General features: G+C 43.1%; 1 protein-coding gene across 2 annotated transcripts in view; it reads right to left on the bottom strand.

The window, feature by feature from the left end:
* Positions 1–21,643, bottom strand: part of tmem62 (transmembrane protein 62) — a 33,599-nt gene extending 11,956 nt beyond the window's left edge. For both annotated transcript variants that reach the window (XM_060934146.1, XM_060934145.1), the window contains exons 1-12: positions 21,192–21,643; positions 17,793–17,904; positions 17,553–17,690; positions 16,575–16,620; positions 14,054–14,195; positions 13,839–13,963; positions 13,460–13,582; positions 6,508–6,663; positions 6,137–6,296; positions 5,464–5,577; positions 435–519; positions 247–342 (exon numbers count right to left, since the gene is read on the bottom strand). In XM_060934146.1, coding sequence (XP_060790129.1) covers positions 247–342; positions 435–519; positions 5,464–5,577; positions 6,137–6,296; positions 6,508–6,663; positions 13,460–13,582; positions 13,839–13,963; positions 14,054–14,195; positions 16,575–16,620; positions 17,553–17,690; positions 17,793–17,904; positions 21,192–21,386 — 1,492 coding nt within the window. In that variant the 5' untranslated portion in view covers positions 21,387–21,643. The remainder of the gene's footprint in view (positions 1–246; positions 343–434; positions 520–5,463; positions 5,578–6,136; positions 6,297–6,507; positions 6,664–13,459; positions 13,583–13,838; positions 13,964–14,053; positions 14,196–16,574; positions 16,621–17,552; positions 17,691–17,792; positions 17,905–21,191) is intronic.
* Between the last annotated feature and the right edge of the window lie 2,220 nt (positions 21,644–23,863).

The following is a 23,863-nucleotide window of genomic DNA, read 5'->3' as shown; positions in this document are numbered from 1 at the left end:
GGAAGATTTTTTGGAAACTTTGCACTTTTCAAAAACAGGGATGTGCTAATCCTGTAACTCTGCCCACCTTATCAAGCCCCATCTCTGAATTTCTGTTGTATAGGCAGAACCTGTTATCATGGCTTATTAGTTCCAAGGTAAGTAAGAAACGCCTAAAACAATACTTCACTCCCTGCTTTTAGATTAATACATAAACAGATCCATCAAATAAATGAGAGTAATATAATATAAGAATATATAACTTACCGAATGCTGTACACAGATTAAACAGCAGCAAGGTGTAGTAGAAAGCGTCAGTCTTGCTGACAAGGTGTAGGGACATAAATGCTTGAGAGCGCAACCCTAAAAAGACACAGTGAATGTGGCATAGTATTCACTGTAGACCGCACTGTACATTGGTTCAATTCTTTACCATATTTACCACTGAGCCGCACCTCGGGCAACGGGCACATGCAAGAACCTGAAGGCAACAAGGACGCCCACAATCAGCAATACAACAGCTACAAAAGCAATCCGTGCCTAAAAACACACAAAGATATCCACAGTCTTTTACATAAAATAACTTTGTGCGACTCTATACTGGATCTAGAATTCACTAAACCTTTGATATTATTCGTGGCTGCACCTCTTTATCAGGTCCACTCTATTCCTCTCTCTGAATCTAAACAGTTATATAGCTCAAATACTAGACAAGTATTATACTTTAGCACAGAGATCTCTAGGCTTATTCAATCCAGATAGGAGGTACAATTTGTAGACATCTGAATAACTGAATTTGTTTCTGTTTAGCTGGAAATTAAAAGCCCAGCCATACTGGTCCTTGTGAATATGACTGGTGACCTTTACTTTATTTGGTCACCATTACAGGGTTATTACTCCTTCCCTTTCATAACAGAACAAAACTTACATCAGTGCAAGAACTGTTTGTACAGCATTTTTCAATTTTCTTTTCAAACTGTATGAATATAAACCGTTACCGTCATTGTAACATGTACAACGAAGCTGGAGAAATATGCAAAATAGATTAGAGACCATAAACTATACCCTAATTTGAGGTATAAAAATTCCAACCACAAGGGCAGTTCCTTCCAGAACTAGTGGCTTTTTCCTGTGTGCTCATTTCCCAGCTGAAAATTAACAGCAAAGTCACCACCTCATGACTAACCTCACATGTGCAGCCTATGTAACTTACAAAAGGCCCACACTATATCATGCCTCTTTCCCCATTCCGGTCTTGCAGAGGAACAGATGAAGAAGATTCAAAATGCTAAGAAAGCACTCAAAAATCCTTGAAAAGATAATAAAATTCTAATATCTGCACAGTCAAGAAGAGTCCACTGATGTGCACCTTACGTGACGTCCTTGTGTAACTTCACTTTTGATTTACTGAGGTTTGCCACTGACTCAGAGAGAAACAACACATGGCCTATTGTTTGCGCGCTTCAAATGCACAAACAAGTTCATCATTCTAACTTGAGTTATTCAACATTTTTCTCCTCCAGCTTCTCCAATTTCTTGGTTTCCTGTATGGTAGATCACGGTGTTGATTTCTGATGGATGATGGACATGACCAGTGTCACGTCCTCTTCAACTCGCAGTTATGTAAGAAACATGCCTCACAGACGATGGAAGAACTGCATCCTATTCAGCAACTTCCTCAATGCTGCAAGAGTGCAGTGGAGCTGGCAAATGATAGGACCACAAGGCCTGCTAGGAAAAGGAAGGCTTATTCTTCTGTAGCACAAGAAAGAACATCCATGGAAAAGTGCCAAATGACCTTACTGCATTGGAACACAGGGTAGAAGATCTGACAGCAGGCACTGGCCAAATGAAAGAGCCATTACTGACAATGAAACAGTGCAATGAAGTGCAGAGCTCAGTAAAGGTTCCTTAATGTACTTTCAGTGGTTGCATCTCATTCTCTACACTTGATGTCCACCTAAAGAGGCAAGTACTGGTTGGCCATCATTGGACAGACGAGTGTCCTTGTTAACTGTAATACAGTTAGGTCCATATATATTTGGACACTGACACAAATTTTGTTTTTTTACCTGTTTACTGAAAGATATTCAAGTTATAGTTATATAATGGACATGGACATAAAGTCCAGACTTTCAGCTTTCATTTGAGGGTATCCACATTAAAATTGGATGAAGGGTTTAGGAGTTTCAGCTCCTTAACATGTGCCACCCTGTTTTTAAAGGGACCAAAAGTAATTGGACAATTGACTCCAAGGCTATTTCATGGGCAGGTGTGGGCAATTCCTTCGTTATGTCATTCTCAATTAAGCAGATAAAAGGCCTGGAGTTGATTTGAGGTGTGGTGCTTGCATTTGGAAGATTTTGCTGTGAAGAAAACACGCAGTCAAAGGAGCTCTCCATGCAGGTGGAACAAGCCATCCTTAAGCTGCGAAAACAGAAAAAACCCATCCGAGAAATTGCTACAATATTAGGAGTGGCAAAATCTACAGTTTGGTACATCCTGAGAAAGAAAGAATGCACTGGTGAACTCATCAATGCAAAAAGACCTGGACACCAACAGAAGACAACAGTGGTGGATGATCGCAGAATAATTTCCATGGTGAAGAGAAACCCCTTCAGAACAACCAACCAAGTGAACAACACTCCAGGAGGTAGGCGTATCAATATCCAAATCTGCCATAAAGAGAAGACTGCATGAAAGTAAATACAGAGGGTTCACTGCACGGTGCAAGCCACTCATAAGCCTCAAGAATAAAAAGACTAGATTGGACTTTGCTAAAAAACATCTAAAAAAGCCAGCACAGTTCTGGAAGAACATTCTTTGGACTGATGAAACCAAGATCAACCTCTACCAGAATGATGGAAAGAAAAAAGTATGGTGAAGGCGTGGTACAGCTCGTGATCCAAAGCATACCACATCTGTAAAACACGGCGGAGGCAGTGTGATGGCTTGGGCATGCATGGCTGCCAGTGGCACTGGGTCACTAGTGTTTATTGATGTGACACAGGACAGAAGCAGCCGGATGAATTCTGAGGTATTCAGAGACGTACTGTGTGCTCAAATCCAGCCAAATGCAGCCAAACTGATTGGTCGGCGTTTCATAATACAGATGGACAATGACCCAAAACATAAAGCCAAAGCAACCCAGGAGTTTATTAAAGCAAAGAAGTGGAATATTCTTGAATGGCCAAGTCAGTCACCTGATCTCAACCCAATTGAGCATGCATTTCACTTGTTAAAGACTAAACTTTAGACAGAAAGGCCCACAAACAAACAGCAACTGAAAACCACTGCAGTAAAGGCCTGGCAGAGTATTAAAAAGGAGGAACCACAGCGTCTGGTGATGTCCATGAGTTCAAGACTTCAGGCAGTCATTGCCAACAAAGGGTTTTCAACCAAGTATTAGAAATGAACATTTTATTTACAATTATTTAATTTGTCCAATTACTTTTGAACCCCTGAAATGAAGGGATTGTGTTTAAAAAATGCTTTAGTTCCTCACATTTGTATACAATCATTTTGTTCAACCCACTGAATTAAAGCTGAAAGTCTGAATTTCAACTGCATCTGAATTGTTTTGTTCAAAATTCATTGTGGTAATGTACAGAACCAAAATTAGAAAAATGTTGTCTCTGTCCAAATATTTATGGACCTAACTGTATATCAAAAGCTGATACACAGGTTTGCAAAGCACATTATACTCTGGCAAGTATAGGAGAGTGCACCACTGTGTGTGAGTGCACCACTTGGATACAAATCACCCCCTGCATGGGTCACCTGGGCGAGGGTTCTGTTGACTAAAGACCTGAAACACCCTATGACTCCGGGTTCATCATTGAAGACATGTCCAAGGCTGGAGGGCTTCTTGGAACGGCAACGTACTACATCATACCCGTGAGAAATCCTCTGCCCAAGCCCTGGGTTCTCTCTCTCTCTGTTTCTTTGAGTGCTTGTATATGAGAGAGATCTCAATTCTATACAGAGATACACACACATCTCATTCTATGCCTTCTATTCTGTCATAATGCATTCCATTCTACTCTATTCTGTCAAAGTCCCTTATTTTTTTTCTCTTATATTCTATTATCTTATCGTAATTGTCGATCCTACTCTATATAGAATACAGTATGTATACTATTTTTGTTGTATTCTATACCATCATAATGCATTCCATTCTATTTTGACGTGTTCTCTTCTTTTTTCTCTTCTGAGGTATTCTATTTTATTGTCATGGCTGCCTATTCTGTAGATAATATGTGGACCGTTTTGTTGTGTTCTATGTCTTCGTGATGCTTTCTATTCGGTCATATTCCCTTCTTTCTTTCCATCTATTCTGTTGTACTGTCATGACTGTCTATTCTTTTCTACAAACTAAAGAATATATGTCGTACTTTGGCAGAGTCTTTCCTACATCTTCACAATGCTTTCTATTCAATCATATTCCCTTCTGCTCCCTTATATTGTCCTAATGTCTATCCTATTCTATATTTTTTTGTCATGCTCTCTTCTGTTCTGTGCACATGCACTCTATTCTCCATGTTTTCTTAATATATACCAATTTGTCATTCTATTCTCTCCCAAGTTTTCCTACTCTATCCTATTCTATTCTCTGTTTCTATCCATAATGCACTACACTGTCATTCTTAGTCCTGAGTATGACTTTAAACTGCAACCGGTGGTGAGTCTCAGGTCCAGGAGGACTTGAGTATTGGGGAAAGTGGAGTTACCCCTTAATCACCATTGCTCCCAGGTCCGCTCTGACCCGGAGTGGCAGCACCTTCCTGGGTTCCAGCTATGGGTTAAATAGTACGTTACCAATAAGGCGCTGGCAGTAGGCTGCTTTTCAGTGCAATGTGGTAGATGAACCCAACAGAGTCAACAGTACACCACCTGATGGCATGCAGAAGAGCCACTCAAATGGCCAACGGATGGCATCACTCGGCAAGTCAGTGGTCACTGCAGGGCAACTTCCATACCCGTCAGGTCTGTGCTACTTTTGTGCACCACTTGGCATCAGGTCTGGAGGTCCAGAGAGACATGATGGGGACACGACATCGTTTGTCTTCCCTTACTGTGCAAGGCACTTCATTAGGAAAGGAGAATAAGTCTGATGCGCTCTGGTGTGGGCCTTGCGGCCCATCTGCGTTTCTGCACATCCTAATGAAGCAATCATCGCTAGTGATGGACAGCCGAGGATGACTCTTGCAAGTGCAAGTCTAACAACATGGTTCATTTGGCCCTCAAGTAGCTAATGCCCACAAGAGATTAATGGGCATAGAGATCTTACAGGCAGTGTTCCTATGACAGCACTATGAGAGCTATAGCAACAGGGCATGGGAAATCCTTGGTAAACTGATAATGAGACGGGAATTAAGCATGAACACATGGGACATAAGCAAAAGCCAACTGGAGCTATATATTAATAGTACGAAGAAAATTTTATATAATTCTTGTTTTCATTATTATTATTATTATTATTACCAGGATGTAGTGGTCAGTGAGAAGGATGAAAGACTGTAGGAAGCCAAAGCTGGGTGTGAGGTCCTCCTGCATGGTAAAAAGTTGTTCTCGTACCCTGGTCTGGCCTGCCAAATTCTTACACACAAGCACGCACACACACACACACAGAGAGGAAGAAAAGGATTCATAAAGCACAGAGACAAAAGAAATGCGATTGGAATGTTGCCAATTTGTATTCAAATCCCCTACAATCCACTAGTTAACAAGAGACGCACGAGAAAACATTGCAGAATACTGTACAGCAATTTATCTATTAGTCTTCCTGCTGTCTGTTTCTGCCATCTTGTGTTAATACTGTAAGAGGTGTTTCTAAATTATGCACATGGTCAATCTTTATATTGACCATTAAACAGAGGGTTAAATGATGGATAATGTCCTTAAGGGTTTATATTGTTAGATTTTAGGCTTTTTGTTTTTAGATCTGGCATTTTCATTTACTGTCCACACGAGCAAGCAAAGGACACAATGTCTTCTATTGATATTAAGCTGCAACCCAGGTAACAAAACCTTTGAACCGAGAAGCTCTGATCCAGTAAAAAAAAAAAAAAAAAAAAAAAAAGACAAATTGACACAGAAGGATCAAATATATTTAACCCAAAGCTGCACAACCTTAAACTGAGCAGCTTTCACTTACCTCTGCTTTGACTGTGATGGTATGCAGTCCCGTGGAGTAGACTTTGGGGTCCCAGCGCAGCACATACAGAGGTCCCCCTACACACTCGGCTTTCCCCAGGACCTCTCCATCCACACTCACATACACTTCTGTAACTGAAGCTGCTGAAAAGACCAGGATCCTGCAGAGCACAAACGCCACCGCAAAAATAACAGTCAGCACTAACTGTTGTCACACCATCCACCCGAGCCATTATAATAACAAGGAGCTGTAACAGGTGAGCGAGACTGTATGCAGTGTAAAAGTGTGTAAAATAACAGTGTATATAGGGAAAGCGGATGTGCAGCAGCGATGCTTTAGAGCTTGAGAAAAGACACACACAGAGAGGACACCTGATGTGTGTAGAGCTGTAGATGCGACCCAGAGGCTCCACTCCTGGATGCAGGTACTGAGCATCTTTGGGGTTGGTGATGACCACTGCTGGCCAGTCCTCAAATGTCAGGTCCGAGAAACTCAAGAGGTCGTGGTCAAAGGCCAGGATCCTGTATCTGATGATAGGAATATTACAAAAGTCTAACTTTCAAAACAAATTTAAAGGTAGACTGCCTTTCAGATTTTTCAAGTCTAGGTCATAAAAAGAATTCTCCCTGACACCCAATTATTTTTGTTCAGTGGACTGAAAGCCACCAAATTCAAATCACAGACTTCAACTTTATTTTTTTAAAATAGAACAATTAAAGAATTTAGGGCCACATGGCTCTAAATTCTCCACTATTTTTTCCCTGCTTCACCCAATTCAAGATGCTATGTCATCCATCACCTGGTGGGCTTTCCCCGTTCGCGCAAGGCACTGTGGAATACAAATTTGAAACAGGAGAAAAAAATGGAGGTGGTGAGTGTGCGAATGAAACGTGAAAGACCGACTACAGTAACAGAAAACGAGAAGAAAAGACGTTATATTGCGAAGGAAAGGAAACGCAGGACCAAACTAATAAATGTCAGCTATTCATTTAGTGACAGAACGATAAGTGCCAGTGCACGGTCAAGGTAAACCTGTAGATGGCAGTAATGCAACACTGGATACCAGCTGCTGTAAAACCCAAAAGAAGAAGGTAAACCTCTGCATGCGCCCACGGACTTCCTCTGTCTGCTTGACTGCGCAAAGCGAGCGATTTCATGCACATTATTTGCTCGGGAATTCCCTCAAATTAAATAACTTCCCAGCCACAGAATGGCCTGATATTTTGTGAGATATTACAGAAATTTAAAAAAAAAAAAAAAAAAAAAAAAACCATACCACAATGACCAAATTTCAGAGGGAACTAAATTTCACTGATTTTATGAAATCGAAAGGCCATCTAGCTTTAATACTGTATATACAGCGACGGAAAAAATTAAGAAGCCACTATTAAAAGTGGCTGGAAACTGCAACTATACCAGTATATTATAATTTGTTTTACTGCTGATATTTAAAATGTGGTTAATGTTCTATAACAGCATACAGTTCCAGCTGTAATTAAAAGAATTTGAAAACGAGGTTTATATGAATGCACATGCTATGTAATAGGCGAGAGGCCGAGGGCTGTGGAAACGGAGATCGGCGCTGCCCGATGCGCCACATGGCGTGGGAAGGACTTAACTAACATGTTCTTATAACATCATCATATCCATAGTAACAGCTCATTCACAGAGACACTCCACATAATGCAAGTCCAATAAATGGATCAAAATATGTATTGCAATTTAATAAAAGAAAAATGTAGAATCATTTATATCGCAAATCTTTGTTAGATGATGTTTGTTTAACATTTATGGGAGGGGTGTCAGCGCTTCATTATGGTTAGTAAGTTTTCTGCCACAGGACCATATTCAGGATGAAGGACTTTTCACCTTCCTGTTTCTCTGTGACTTTTTTGTGGATTATTAACTCCAAGAGAGAAGAAAACAGAGGTTGGTGAGAGAATGACTGTTTATAGCTGCTTTAACACAAGCAAAAACAGGAATTAACTTGTCTCATGGACATTCCACAATAGCTATAAATGGTTAAAACACAATCAATATAATAATAAAAAGCACGTTCAAGCGCAAAAGCCGACAAGCGCCAACCTGGAAAATTTTAATTTTTAAAAATTTGCATCAACGGATGGATGATTATGCCATCTTTCTGTTCAGCAGGGTTTTTTCCCCCCACAAAAACAGACATCAGTGTTTCCCACAGACCAGGCAGCAATTTGTGGTGCTCCACTGTGCCGATGAGGGAATCGTGCGCGGTGGTGTCGTGGCGGTCGGTGGAGTCGGTCACTGGGGTGTATGCAAAGTGTTTACAGCGGGCGGTGTTCAAACACACAGTATTTTTCTTCAGAGTCACCTGCTGGGACTATTTTAAAGCTACAAGAAGCATTTGAGATTATTCAGTTCAATCTAAATTCTTTTAAGTTCTTTAAGAGAAAACCGCTAAAACAATTTTTACCAGAACCCTGCCTGGTTTCATTCCCCGACCCAACTTTACATTACAGGGCAGGCCGTTAGTTTGCTGGGCTTGATGTTGGTGGAAAACCTGTCTTTTAAATTTATGAAAATTACTTACCAAAATTGAAGTTGAAGTTTAGTTTTTACCTTAGTTTTTTGCCTTTTTGGTGGCAATCTTTCAATCATTCTTTAGTTGACATTCAAGGAATAAATTGCAAAAAACAAGCTGGAGGTTTTTATTTTAAATATTGAACTCAACACTTACCTCAACCAATACTAAAATGAAATAAATAGTATAATGTAACAACAAAATAATAAAATATCATAATTAGATGTAAGAAACCACTTAAGGTAACACCAAGGCAACTAACAATAATGAAAAAGCATTACCCTAATTAGTGCAAAGCCTGCATGCCCTATCAGAACATTTAATTCTGCGTGGCTTCCTGAAAAAAAAAAAAAAACTCTAGTGCCCTATCGTAAGGGAAATCATTGGGTTCAGGACCATTTACGGAGATTCGTAAGCAGGCTGCCAGGTGTTCCCCTTGGAGCCTATTCCTGAGGTCTGTTTTAATCTATGGATTAAAAAAAAAAAAAAAGTACATTTTCTTCATCATCAAAGCACTAAAAAGTTCCATTACATCAAAAAAAAAAATACACAAAGGAATGCTGAATTTCTATATTTCTATTCCTAGTCATAGCTGAGAAATCCCGTTCGCAATTCTACTTCGCCAATAAAGATAATAAAGATGTTTCTTAAAATATTCAGATTTTATGCTTCAGATAGCATCAACTAGGCATCCCCGCGAGTATAACAACATTTTATTTGGGCTAGTGGGAAATCCTTATTTATTGTGAATGTTATTATTATGTTATTATTAATAACTTGCATGAATGCTGAAGCGGGATAAACGGGATAATGCAATAAGGCCGGTTCCTCGCGTCAAGCTGCTACTGTATGCATCAAAATTGGTTTATAGCCTGACTCAGGGATGTCCGTTTCCTGTAAGCCAAGAAGGCTATGATAAAGCTCATCACGAGCACGACGTAGGCTACCTTTTAAAATAAGGGGTCGGAAGGCGAATCGGGAAGGCTGCATTATTTTTAATCAGGGCTTTGAACCGGTTCAAGGAACGAAAACCGGGAACTTTTTCTATTTCACATGGAACAGAAACGAAACCAGAAACTTTATTATTTTTTATGTTCCGGAACAGAAACGCTTATTAAAAATAATGGTAACCAGTTAATACCGGTTTTTATTTCGTTCCTCAAAGTTTCCGTAGCCTACAAATAAAATAGCCATTCTTCTCCTGCGCAAGTTTCTATGACCCGCTGGGGTTCACTTCCTGTGTGATGTTCGCTGACTGAATGGAGAGAGCGGGAAGGTGGACTACTATCACGTCTCCATGTGATAATAAGTGAATTACTGAGCGTCTAAGCAAAGAAGAGCCTGAACGTTGCAACCTCCCTATTGGCTGTTTGTAAAAATGTATCAGTTGTTGCCCTTCCCACGGGAATCATCGCGGGCTCGAGAGACGAGACCTGACGAGTTAGTTCGTTGGTAGCAGAACAAAATGTCTGGACACAAATCGGGTTTTCAGAAAAGGAAAGAAAATAAACGGAGGGTTGAAAATACAAAAAAGGAGGCAGAAAATGCAAAACGAGTTTTAAGGTAGGACAAATGGTTACTTTTCTGAGGCAGCCCGCCGTGGCTGCAGGCCTTCAGTTGTCATTGAATGGTTCCTTTTCTGAGGCAGCCCGCCGTGGCTGCCTGCAGGCTTATTTATTATAGCCCATTTAGTTAAAATAGTTGATATAAAATGTTTATAGTTATAGTTATGTGATGGTTGTCCTGATTTAGACTGTTTTTTTTGGGGGGGGGGGGGGGGGGGGGGGTTGCGCGATGTTGCACCCGGGTCCAGATTAGGGCAGAACCGGCCCTGGCTACATTTCAGGTGTAGTTTGTTTTATGTATGTTTGTTTGTTTACATTTATTGCCATTTAAGCATCTATGGCTATTTCATGGCCAATACAGGTAATAAATATCACATAAAATTAAAACCAATAATAAAATAAATAAATAAATAAATACATCAAATACGTTTGTACACATCAATGCACTTCAAAAAGTTTAAAACCTTTAACGGTGAAACCTTATTAAAAATATCTAGCATTGTGCTTTCTTTAAAAAACTTCTGCCTTTGTATTCTAAAAGCAGGGCAAGACAAAATGTGCTTAATTGATAAGAGATCACCACAAAGATCGCAAAGTGGAGGTTCACCTCCAGTTAACAGAAAACCATGTGTTAGTCTAGAGTGTCCAATTCTACCCCTTGTGTAGACAACTTGGTCATGTCTACATGAAAAAGATTGAAAAGTCACTTGTTTCACATTAGTGCATATTTCTTTCAGCTTGTTGCCAGCACAGTTAGTCCAATCAGCTTGCCATTTGTCACTTATGTAGGAAGAAAGAACAGGTCTGATATCAGAGACAGGGATTTGGCATTCAGAAATCTCTTCGTTCAGGGCTCCTTTAGCAGCATTATCTGCTTTTTCATTACCAGTCAAACCCACATGGCCAGGGACCCAACAAAAAATAATGTCCATATTGATTTTAGTAAGGTATTCCACTTTTTCAAGTATGTTGACAATAAGAGGGTGGTCAGTCTTTAAGAACTCCAATGCCTGTAGGCATGATCTAGAATCTGTGCAAATCAAGGCTTTTTGCAGTTTGGACTCTTCAATGTATTCAAGACTTAAGAGCAAGGCTTGGGCTTCGGCTGTAAAAATTGAGCACAGATTTGGGATGCGTATTCCACACTGATTAGAGGCGACTACCATTGCTGAGGACACACAGGTATCAGTTTTTGAGCCATCAGTATAGATCGGAGTGTGCAAAGGGAAGCGCTGTCTTACATCGAGGAAGCAACTCTGGTACTCATTTGGGTGTGTGTTAGCTTTCTTTCTGTGACTCAGGTCCTGCACAGTTACAGGTTTTCTCAAGGTCCAAGGGGGAATGGAACAAAGGGAAGAGGATGTTAGTCCATCCAGATCAATATTCAGATCCTGAAGGAAAGGTTTAATTCTTAATCCGAAAGGTCTGATAGTCCGCGGTCTGGCTTCATAAAAGTCCAAATACTTGTTTTATGTATGTATGTACTTGAATAGATGTGTACTTGGTCTTCCAATATGGCGCCTAACAAAATCTCGCGGCGCGGTGACATCATGCGGTAGCCCTCTATAGGGCCTGACTAGCCTTTGGTAACGCACTAAACGAATTATCTTTCATTTTTGGCACTTTTTCTGTTTGTGTAGATGGGAAGACATACTGAGAATCCAAATCGCCAACATTTGAAATAATAATTGTTTTGAATTATTTCTTGTCTTATTTAATGAAGGTTGTAATAGAATTAGCCTACACTTGGCTTAAGCTGGATGAGACAGAGACATAACTTTATAGCCATTTGTTAAACCGCTGACAGGGAACGTAATTAACCGTTCCGGGAACGAAATTTTTTTTGTTCTAACCGGTTCGGGAACGTCTATTTAATGGTGGAACCCAAAACCGGAAACGTTAAAATTCCGTTTCTGTTCGGAACGAACCAATAGGAAAAAATTCTGGTTCAAAGCCTTGTTTTTAATTAGCCTAACAGGCTTACTTGCAGTCCGGGTATATGCGCAACGGCAGGCCTGTGTACACGCCTCTCTGTCTCTCTCTGTGTGTGGGGGTGTGCACGCACGCGCGGTGAACGAGAAGAAAGAGCACTATGAATGAACGGAACGATACACAACGGAATTTTTTTTTTTTTTTCAAAATCGCGAGTCTGATTGTGTGGCGATAGGAATCCATTGTGTAGCGCTGCGCCACACAATGGTCTACGTATGGGAAACCCTGGACATTATTGTAAAATCCCAATATATTTGTGATTTTGTTTCAGAACCAGACATCTGCCATGTCTCATTTTTTGTAGATGCTGACAAAGCAGTGCTCTGAAGCTAGTGAAGTCATCCATCATGGCTGAGCCATGATTTGTTGACCTTTCCTGGTTCAATTGCTAAATAGGAATTTATTTCTCTAGATAATGCATTAAAACAACGGTATAGATGAACAGAAGACTGGATCACAGGTTGGGCATAAATAGAAGCCTAATCCAGCCATATACTACATTCTGATTTGTCCATTTGTGGCATTGTCTGGTTTTGCCACCAAAATAATTAAAAACCTCTTTTTAGTTTTGTTTTAATAAACCTCTGTGTGATGTGATGATGGCAAATGTCAAACAAGATTCAACTGCATTAAAATAATATAAAAATTACACACACACCCCAAATTAACCTTGTGTTTGCATTCACACTAACATGAGACAATTGCTCGTTGTTTTGCTCCAGGTTTGTGTAGCCATCACTGTTGTTATAACATGTACACAGTAAAATTTACACACGTTATAGTGTAAATAAAACGTGTTATTTAAACACATTTACACACCTTTGTTTAAACTGTGTACATTTTTGCATGCCAAATTGTTGTGAAACTGGAACTCAAATTTACACTAGAAATGAAGAGCGTGTTCCTTGTTTGCTAGTGTGAACACTACATAAAGAACCTAAAGAAAAAGCCTGAAATCTAAGACCATATTATTTAAGACTTAAGGATACACTGATAAATACAAAAACCTAATATCGTGTAGTCTTCTGTTTATTGTTCAATATACAAAGTGATGGTCTCTGTGCATGATTTAGAAACCCATCCGATATTAAGACAAGACAATCGAAACAGACTTGACAGTATTCTGCACCATTTTCTGCAGTGTTCGCGGTGAATGGACCACCTAGATCTCTCTCTCGGTCTGTGTTCACTCAGCCCTGATGGTCTTACCTGCGGTTATCCATCCAGTCTCCCAGCTCCAGCTCCAGTGTTCCTGTTGAGTGTCTGCTGTGGAGGACAGGCATCAGACCCCCCAGCGTGTGCAGGTGCCCACACAGGTACGCCACTGCTTTGCTGCAAACATGCCATATCGCAAGCACAAGATGAACTGATTACCATCATCAGATTCATCCATCCATCCATCCATCATCTGTAGCTGCTTATCCTGGTCTACAGGGTCGCAGGCAAGCTGGATTCAGTTTAGCATAAATAAATGACTGAACATTATGTTCACTTTTTACTCATTAGTGGCTGAACAGCTTTGAAGTGGAGGTACATTTCATAAAATACAAGATCACTTTTATACAAACTCAACAGTCCCTTCCCGAACCTCATCAGGGCTCTGACCCCTGGCGAAGGGGAGATGACTGTGGAGGTGGTGTAGTGTCCAAACCAGATGGTCTGATTGCTGCTGTGACTCTCCTGCTTAAAGGTGGCCAGCATGTCAGCTTGACTCTGTGGACCAGAAGATCATTTGAAATCAGACCGATAAAAGTATAGTTGAAACTGGCGCACATGTGTATTGAAAATCATCCACAAACCAACCTGATTAAGTATTCCAAAGAAGTTATAGGGACGCTTAGGCCCAGGGGTGAGGGTGGCATCAGCACAGATAAAGGAATAGTTCCCAAAGGGAGTGCTGTGCACATAGTGGAATGAGCCAACCTTCTGGTTGGCAGAATACTTCCTAAACACCAAAGCACAAATCAGAGATTTATTTACTATCTGATCAGCTCTGCTCAGCAAATTAGGTGCACTGATGTAATCTTACACCACAGCGCTGTTGAATTCTCAAATCTGATTAGTCAGATGATGTTAATTTTGTAGAAGAGCATGGCTCTGACAATAGTCTGGGCTGTAATTCAAATCACAGGTTTGTGTTAATATGCTTTTTCTAATATATGGTACGGCTTCTATAGTAACAGCTAATAAACAGGGGCTTGTATGGTGAAAGCTTCTGATAATCTAAACCTAATAAAATATTATCTATGGCACTCATCTGTCAGGGTCACGGGTGAAGCTGGAGCTAATCCCAGCTGACATTGGGCGAGCAGCAGGGTCCAACCCTGGGCAGGTCATCGACCTACTGCAGGGTTAACACAGGCAAATGGACAGCCAGCCACACTCACGTTCACACCTATGGGCAATTTAGAGTAGCCACTATTAGCCACTACCGAATCCGCAGGTCCTTGGACTGTGGGGAGAAACTGGAGCATCTGGAGGAAACCCACACAGGTATGGGGAGAACATGCAAACACCACACAGAAAATTCAAACCCAGAACCTTCTTGCTGTGAAGCAACAGTGCTAACCACTGCACCACCGTGCCACCCAATTTATTAATATGGTGAAGCTTCCTATGAGCATATGTTTAGCTTTTCTGGAAGAAGACGCCAGTGCCAGGTCTTTGTCACAATAAGAGGCAAGGTTTACATTTGTCTTCAGGACGGGGGGGGAAGCTCTTGAGGGAAGGACTGTCTATAGCTATTACAATACAAGTGATGACAGGAACAAACTTGTTTTGCACATGTTCAGCATTTAATAAATGGATAAAAATGATTTATTTTAATAAATAAATAGTTGCTATGGTATAAGAGGAACATGCTGGTTTGGGGGGGGGGGGGGGGGGGGACTGCGTAATGTTGAAATAACTCCATGTACATTATTTGGCCAAATGTTTGTTGTTGAACATCACATTCCAGATTTAGTCTCCTCCACTCTTCTGGCTTTCCACTACATTTTGGAGTGCAGTTGTGGGGATTTGCTCATTCAACCACAAGACCATGACAGAGTTCAGGCTCAAATGTTGGTGAGGAGGCCTAGTGGGCAGTCCATGTTCCAGTTCATCTCAATGGTGTTCAGTGGGTTTGAGTTCAGTGATCTCTGGAGACCACTCAATTTCTTCCACTCCAATCTTGGTAAACCTAGTCTTCATAGACCTCATTTTGTGCACGGGGGCATGGTCATGCTGGACCATGTTTGGGCCTCTTAGTTCCAATGAATGGAAAATTTAAGATTTCAAGAAAATTGCATGCTTCAAACTTTGTGGGTGGGTTTGGGAAAGGTCCACATATGGGTGTAATGGTCAGGTGTCCACAAACTAAGACGTATAGTGTATTATACTGTACCACTTGCTTGTTCATTATTTTCCTCATAACACACGCTGCGTTTTACTCCTTACTCCAGGGCTTTTCAAAGTGTGGGGCGCGCCTCCCCTAGGGGGCGCCAGAGTTCTTCGGGGGGGCACAATGTGAGGAAAAATAAACCAGAATAAGTTACTATTGCGGACATTTCGCGAACTTCAGCTAGCCTTTGCCAGAGACAAAATGGATCGATTTTTAGTACCTAAAGCTACAGTGAGTGAGGAGACAGAGTCTGGGCCAGGCAAAAAAAGAAGGAAGTATGACCACGATTATTTAAAGTTTGGATTTTCATGGACTGGATCTGAAGATGCTCCACTGCCACAGTGTGTTGTCTGCCAAGAGGTGCTAGCTAACGATGATACGAGATGTTTAAAATGTGTAAAACAAGCTGTTTTAAAAAAGCACAGATGTTTAAAACGTGTAAAAAAAAAAAAAAAAAAGAGGTTTTAAAAAAGCTCATGTTTTAAATGTGTAAAAAAATGTTTTCAAAAAGCACAGATGTTTAAAATGTGTAAAAGGAAAAAATAATGTGTACAACAACCATTTTTTTTTTTAAATACGAATGGAACATTAAGTATAGCAACAACAAAAATTGTAAGGGGGGGGGGGGGGGGGGCGCTGTTGTTTATTTGCTCTCTGAGGGGGGGCTGACTCTCCCACACTTTGAAAACCCCTGCCTTACTCAATCCTCTATTGTGTGTGTCTGTAATTAGGACATTCACTTGACCTTTAACTTGAATTCAACCATTCAGAATGAAACTAAATAAGCACGTTTAAATGCGACATATAAACTAGTCTACCATGATCATGTTAGAAATCACAGCAAGAACATGAACCTTTCTGAGAACATTATAAAGACAAAAAATAAATAAATTAATCTTCCAGCTACACAATAGCTGCAATTATAAGAATTTTTGCACAGACCTGTAATAATTGTTTACACTATCCGGGGATATAATATTGAAGGCATCTGAGGAGAAAAGGAGACACAAGTTTAGCATATATTTTCATAAAGCAGAGAAAGAAAATGGAAGACCGATGGACTAATGAGAGCTCTTGTCTGGAAGCTTGCAATACAATACCAATTACAAGATCTGTAGGGACTTGGTCGGTATGGATACAAGGAAAACCACAGGCAAGCCTTAGTATTAGAGCTGAGCTCATGAGGGTGGTCCCTAAATGTTCAGTCTTTATCAAAAGAACAAAGCAAATTATTCATTTAATACCCATAATATTTAGTCTTTCTGTTTCAGACAGATTGAACACTGTGTACGTTCTGTCTTATTTATCCCCTTGCCTCAATCACAAAAAAAAGAATAACTATCACTTTTTAATTACTTAATAATGAGAAATATGAGTTTTTCTTGGGTCCTATACTGTTTTGATGCTGGTGGTTGGGATTGGAAGTTACTTGACCTAAATGATCAGCAAAGCTTGAAAAACAAATCTGGCCTTCCATTAACAGAGACTTTCAATACATACATAATCTTTTCCTAATCAATCACAACTCGCTAGAATGTTTTAATTTTGATCACATTTATAAACATGGTATAACCATCCTAACCAAATTATCATATTACACAACTCAGGCCCACAACTTCTGCTAAAAATCAAATAAATTCAATACTGAGTAACAATTTTTATTTAACCCATATATTTATGAACAAACCACAGTCCTTCTAAATCAGTGGATGCAAGCAGGAGTGACTAAATATTATATTTAAATCTTGCCCTAATTGCAGTAGGTTCTGTGTTTTACCTCACATTCAAACATCTGTTTAAAAAGTACAAGTTCAGTCCTTTAGCATACAACTTTCTGCCTCACTACTAATCATTTGAACAGGGGTCAGTGAGAGCAGTGTTCATAAATAAAGTTTAAAAAAAAGGCAGGAAAATGCTCACCATGGTTTCCACGAATGTCTATCCATTTTGTGCGTTCCAGCACTCGAGATTTCTTTAGGATGTTGTGATAGGCTTGCCATTCCACCTCATGCTGAAGAGAGCCAACTTTATTTTCCGTCTTTGCGTCTGTTAAGTCCCCTGGTAAACATGGAGTAGAGTAAAATACACATTATTGCATCAGATCTTAACGAATACAACAAGTCATGACAAAAACCCATGTCTGATGGGGTAAAATCTCACCTGTGGCAAGTACAAGAGCTGGTTTAATGACCTTCAGAGTGTCTGTACAGAACCTTTCAAAGTCCGGGACGCGTCTTGGATCGCGGAAGCGACTTATATGAATGTCTGATACCTGTACACAACAGCAAACAGAGATTTACTATACTATACACTAAACATTAAATAATTAAGAGCAAGAACAGTGTCTCAGAGGCTTTAGATTAGGCATCTAATTGCAAACCAGAGCCAGTAAACATCATGTTCCACTGTTTCAGTGACACAAAATGTTGTACAGATCCCCTTAAAGCCTCCAAGATAACGAAGCTCTAAAGTGATAGTCATAACTGAATAGTAGACGTCTATATTCACTAAGGTCATAGCCTACAAGGGTCATGCATATGTATCTTTCATCAACTATTCATCCATTATCTGTAGCCGCTTATCCTGTTCTACAGGGTCGCAGGCAAGCTGGAGCCTATCCCAGCTGACTATGGGTGAGAGGTGGGGCACACCCTGGACAAGTCGCCAGGTCAATGCACAAACAACCATTCACACCTACAGTCAATTTAGACCTACTGTAACCTGCATGTCTTTGGACTGTCGGGGAAACCAGAGCACCTGGAAGAAACCCACACAGGACACGGGGAGAACATGCAAACTCCACTCAGAAAGGCCCTCGCCGGCCGCTGGGCTCGAACCCTGGACCTTCTTGCTGTGAGGCGACAGTGCTAACCACGACACCACTGTGCTGCCCCTTTCATCAACTATCCATCCATCCATTATCTGTAGCTGCTTATCCTGTCCTACAGGGTCGCAGGCAAGCTGGAGCCCATCCCAGCTGACTATGGGCGAGAGGCGGGGTACACCCTGGACAAGTCGCCAGGTCATCACAGGGCCAACACATAGACAACCATTCACACTCACATTCACACCTACGGTCAATTTAGAGTCACCAATTAGCCTAACTGCATGTCTTTGGACTGTGGGGGAAACCGGGGCACCCGGAAGAAACCACACAGATACGGCGAGAACATGCAAACTCCACTCAGAAAGGCCCTTGCCGGCCGCTGGGCTCGAACCCAGGACACCACTGTGCCGCCCTTTTCATCAACTAATTGATCTAAAATAGGATGCCGTTTTTGATACTATCAAGAGGCCCAGAATCTGATCCTGTGCACATGTTCTCCTTCTGGATTTTTTCCAAGTTTTCTGGTTTCCTCCCATCTCCTAAAAACATGCATGTCAGGGGACTGGTGAATCTATCGCTACGTTCACACTGCAAGGCTTAATGCTCAATTCCGATTTTTTTGTGAAATCCGATTTTTTTGTGAGGTCGTTCACATTAACAAATATATGCGACTTGTATGTGATCCTCAGTATGAACGAAAAGCGACCTAAAAGTGTTCCGCATGCGCACTGCAGGATACGACGACGTCACACACAGTGAGCATGGCCAGTGTTTACGGAAGTAAAATCGCCCGGTTGCGGTATGACTCATCCAATCTAGCTTGAATAGCTGCATCCCCCCAAATGGAAATCAGCTCCCTAACCTCTGCGTCCTTCCATTGAGAAGATTCAGAACCTTCACAGCCCAAAGCGTCCCTCGCACTGATGTCATGCGCAGGGGCGCAGATACGTTTTTTGAACTGGGGGGGACAAAAAACTGGGGGGGGGGGGACAAAGCTGCCAGCAAACCAACCCCAACCCCGATATGCCTGTCAAACTTGTTGTTAGTAACCATAGCAACCAAGCTCGAGCTCGCAACCTGTGCAGTCTGCGCAGCTCAACCAACCGAATATCAGTCTTTGTTTTGTTTTATGTGAGTTGTTGCAACTATGTATACACTGCTGTGCACCTCAATAAACCGAATGGTAATTAGTCTTTTGATTTTTCCGTGAGGTTTGCCTTATGCAAAGAAAGACAGCATAGACGTTTTTTCCTCCCTATAAGTGGGGGGGACCGAACGAGGTGAATTTAAATATGACTCGTCCCACCCTCTATCTGCGCCCGTGATTATGCGCCATGTTGTTAACTTTTTTGAGAGATGCGCCGCCTACTTCAGCGCAGAATAGTGACGTTTGTGGCTTGTTGATGACGTGTAAGTCGGATGAATGCGACCTGGCGGTTCAGACTGAAGTCGCATATGAAAAGAGCGGATAGGAATCGGAATTAGCACCACATATCCAAACGGCCTGGGTCGGATTTGAAAAAATCGGATCTGTGTCGTTCATATTGTCAATAAAAGATCGGATTTGAGTCACTTCAGCCTGCAGTGTGAACGTAGCCTAAACTACCCCTGGGAGGGAGGGAGGGAGGGAGGGAGGGAGTGAGTGAGAGTGGTGGTTGTGGGTAGGAGGTGTCCTGGGATTGGCTCTGGAGCCACCACAACCCAAACCAGGACAAAGTGGTTTCTGAAGATGGATGGATGAATGAACAAAGGTTATAGCCAACTCAGTTCGTTTAGGAGGATAAAGAAGTACATGTTTCCTTTATCAGAAGTAGGTGCTGTGTTTGACTTATAGTATTTTTAGTACAGTAATATAGTGTTCAGGACTCTAACCTCTATTCACAGCCTGTACTACAACCCAAAAGGAAATACCAAGGTGGTGGTGGTGGTAATAACAATAATAATAATAATAATAATAATAATAATAATGCGAGGGGCGGCACGGTGGTGTAGTGTAGTCTCGCCTCACAGCAAGAAGGTCCGGGTTAGAGCCCCGTGGCTGGCGAGGGCCTTTCTGTGCGGAGTTTGCATGTTCTCCCCGTGTCCGCGTGGGTTTCCTCCGGGTGCTCCGGTTTCCCCCACAGTCCAAAGACATGCAGGTTAGGTTAACTGGTGACTCTAAATTGACCGTAGGTGTGAATGTGAGTATGAATGGTTGTCTGTGTGTCAGCCCTGTGATGACCTGGCGACTTGTCCAGGGTGTACCCCGCCTTTCGCCCGTAGTCAGCTGGGATAGGCTCCAGCTTGCCTGCGACCCTGTAGAACAGGATAAAGCGGCTAGAGATAATGAGATGAGAAGACTTCAGGACGCAGTGTGTGGTGGTGGTGGGGTAGGAGGTGTCCTGGGATTGGCTCCGGGGAGCCACCACAACCCAAACCAGGACGAAGTGATTTCTGAAGATGAATGAATGAATGAAGGTTATAGCCAACTCAGTTAATTTAGGAGGATAAAGAAGTGCATGTTTCCTTTATCAGAAGTAGGTGCTGTGTGTGATTTATAGTATTTTTAGTACAGTAATATAGTGCTTAGGACTCTAATCTCTATTCACAGCCTGTACTACAACCCAAAAGGAAATACCAAGGTGGTGGTGGTAATAATAATAAATTTCAGGGTTAAGTAACTATATTTTACTTGTATAGAAGACTTCAGGTCGCAGCAGCCAGCCACTCGACTCACACCAGCTGAGTCTCACCTGCACAAACCAGAAGATGTTGTCCAGGTCTGCGCCTGGAAAAGGCGCCTCACGTTTCTTCTGAAAGCGCTCGCTGTCTGACTGCGTTAAACTCCGTTTCGGATGCCAGGTGGTGTCGTAGCTGTCCAACACCCAGGAAGTAAAGCACGCCAGCAGCAAGCCGGTAACAACCAGGACAACAAGCAGCCGGAGCATCCTGAGCTGACAGCAGCCGCGTCCCTGCACCACACGTCAAACCCTGCGCTGAAAATCACCAGGAACACTGGCCATGGCTCCTCTCAGCCTCACAGCTCCGACCCCAAACCCCTGCGCTGTCCACTGCCAGTCAGACGAAGGAGGAAAGCGTGCGATAGAACAAATAACCGCGCCGTCATCACCGCTTCCAGCTCACACTTCCGCCTTTCTGGAGTTTAAACTGAGACCACAGATCCTCACGAACCGGCGAGACGCTGCACTCTGCACCAATGACTTCAGCAAAGCGGAAATCACGTGCAGAGGAAAGACGCTAAAAAAGTCGCGACTTTTATACATTATATATATATATATATATATATATATATATATATATATATATATATAACATTACTATATATATATGAAGTATATATATAGTAATGCGACCCCTCGTAGAACTGCCACCTTATTGTGGTGGAGGGGTTTGTGTGCTTGAATGATCCTAGGAGCTATGTTGTCGGGGGCATTATGCCCCTGTTAGGGTTTCCCAAGGCAGACAGGTCCTAGGTGACAGGCCAGACCAAGAGCAGTTCACCAAAAAACCCCTTTGGAGAAAAAATCCAGGACCGTGACGTCGCCCGGTAGGACGCAGCCGGGGCCCCACCCTGGAGCCAGGCCCGGGGTTGGGGCTCGTATGCGAGCGCTTGGTGGTCGGGCCTTTGCCCATGGGGCCCGGCCGGGCTCAGCCCGAAGAGGCGACGTGGGCCCGACCTCCTGTGGGTTCACCACCCACAGAGGTAGCAGTAGGGGTTTGGTGCAGTGTGGATTGGGTGGCAGTCGAAGGCAGGGGCCTCGACGACCTGATCCCCGGACACAGCGGCTGGCTGTTGGGACATGGAATGTCACTTCGCTGGGGGGGAAGGAGCCTGAGCTTGTGCGGGAGGTTGAGAGGTACCGGCTAGAGATAGTCGGGCTCACCTCCACGCACAGCTTGGGCTCTGGAACCCAGCTCCTCGAGAGGGGCTGGACTTTCCACTTCTCTGGAGTCGCCCGTGGTGAGCGGCGGCGGGCTGGTGTGGGCTTCCTTATAGCTCCCCAGCTCAGCCGCCATGTGTTGGAGTTTACCCCAGTGAACGAGAGGGTCGCCTCTCTGCGCCTTCGGATTGGGGAGAGGGCTCTTGCTGTTGTTTGTGCCTACGGGCCAAATAGCAGTATAGAGTATCCGGCCTTCTTGGAGTCCCTGGGAGAGGTACTGAGGGGTGCTCAGACTGGGGACTCCATTGTGCTACTGGGGGACTTCAATGCTCACGTGGGCGATGACAGTGACACCTGGAGGGGCGTGGTTGGGAGGAACGGCCTCCCCGATCTGAACCCGAGTGGTGTTTTGTTATTGGACTTCTGTGCTAGTCACAGTTTGTCCATAACGAACACTATGTTCGAGCATAGGGGTGTCCATAAGTGCACGTGGCACCAGGACACCTTAGGTCGGAGGTCGATGATCGACTTTGTAGTCGTGTCATCTGATCTCCGACCCTATGTCTTGGACACTCGGGTGAAGAGAGGGGCTGAGTTGTCAACTGATCACCACCTGGTGGTGAGTTGGATCCGCTGGCGGAGGAGGAAGCTGGACAGACCTGGCAGGCCCAAACGTATGGTGAGGGTCTGCTGGGAACGTCTGGCCGAGCACTCTATTGGGGAGGTCTTTAACTCCCACCTCCGGGAGAGCTTTTCCCAGCTTCCGAGGGAGGCGGGGGACATTGAGTCTGAGTGGACCATGTTCTCTACCTCCATTGTGGACGCAGCTGTTCGGAGCTGTGGCCGCAAGGTCTCCGGTGCCTGTCGTGGCGGCAATCCCCGAACCCGGTGGTGGACACCGGAAGTAAGGGATGCCGTCAAGCTGAAGAAGGAGTCCTATCGGGCCATGTTGACCTCCGGGACTCCTGAGGCAGCCGACGGGTATCGGCAGGCCAGGCGTGCTGCAGCTCGGGCAGTTGCGGAGGCAAAAACTCGGAACTGGGAGGAGTTCGGGGAGGCCATGGAGAAGGACTATCGGTCGGCCTCGAAGAAATTCTGGCAAACCGTCCGGCGCCTCAGGAGGGGGAAGCAGTACTCTGCCAACACTGTTTACAGTGCGGGTGGGGAGCTGTTGACCTCGACTGGGGACATTGTCGGGCGGTGGAAGGAATACTTTGAGGATCTCCTCAATCCCACCGTCATGTCTTCCACTGAGGAGACTGAGGCTGATGACTCAGAGGTGGACTCGTCCATTACCCAAGCCGAAGTCACTGAGGTGGTTTGCAAGCTCCTCGGTGGCAAGGCACCGGGGGTGGATGAGATCCGCCCTGAGTATCTCAAGTCTCTGGATGTTGTGGGGCTGTCTTGGTTGACACGCCTCTGCAACATCGCGTGGCGGTCGGGGACAGTGCCTCTGGAGTGGCAGACTGGGGTGGTGGTCCCTCTTTTTAAGAAAGGGGACCGGAGAGTGTGCTCCAATTATA

Source organism: Neoarius graeffei, chromosome 11 (genome assembly GCF_027579695.1).
Source record: "Neoarius graeffei isolate fNeoGra1 chromosome 11, fNeoGra1.pri, whole genome shotgun sequence".
Taxonomy (NCBI): domain Eukaryota; kingdom Metazoa; phylum Chordata; class Actinopteri; order Siluriformes; family Ariidae; genus Neoarius; species Neoarius graeffei.
The sequence above is the reverse complement of the archived record's forward strand: the minus strand, read 5'-3'. Positions and strand labels throughout refer to the sequence as shown.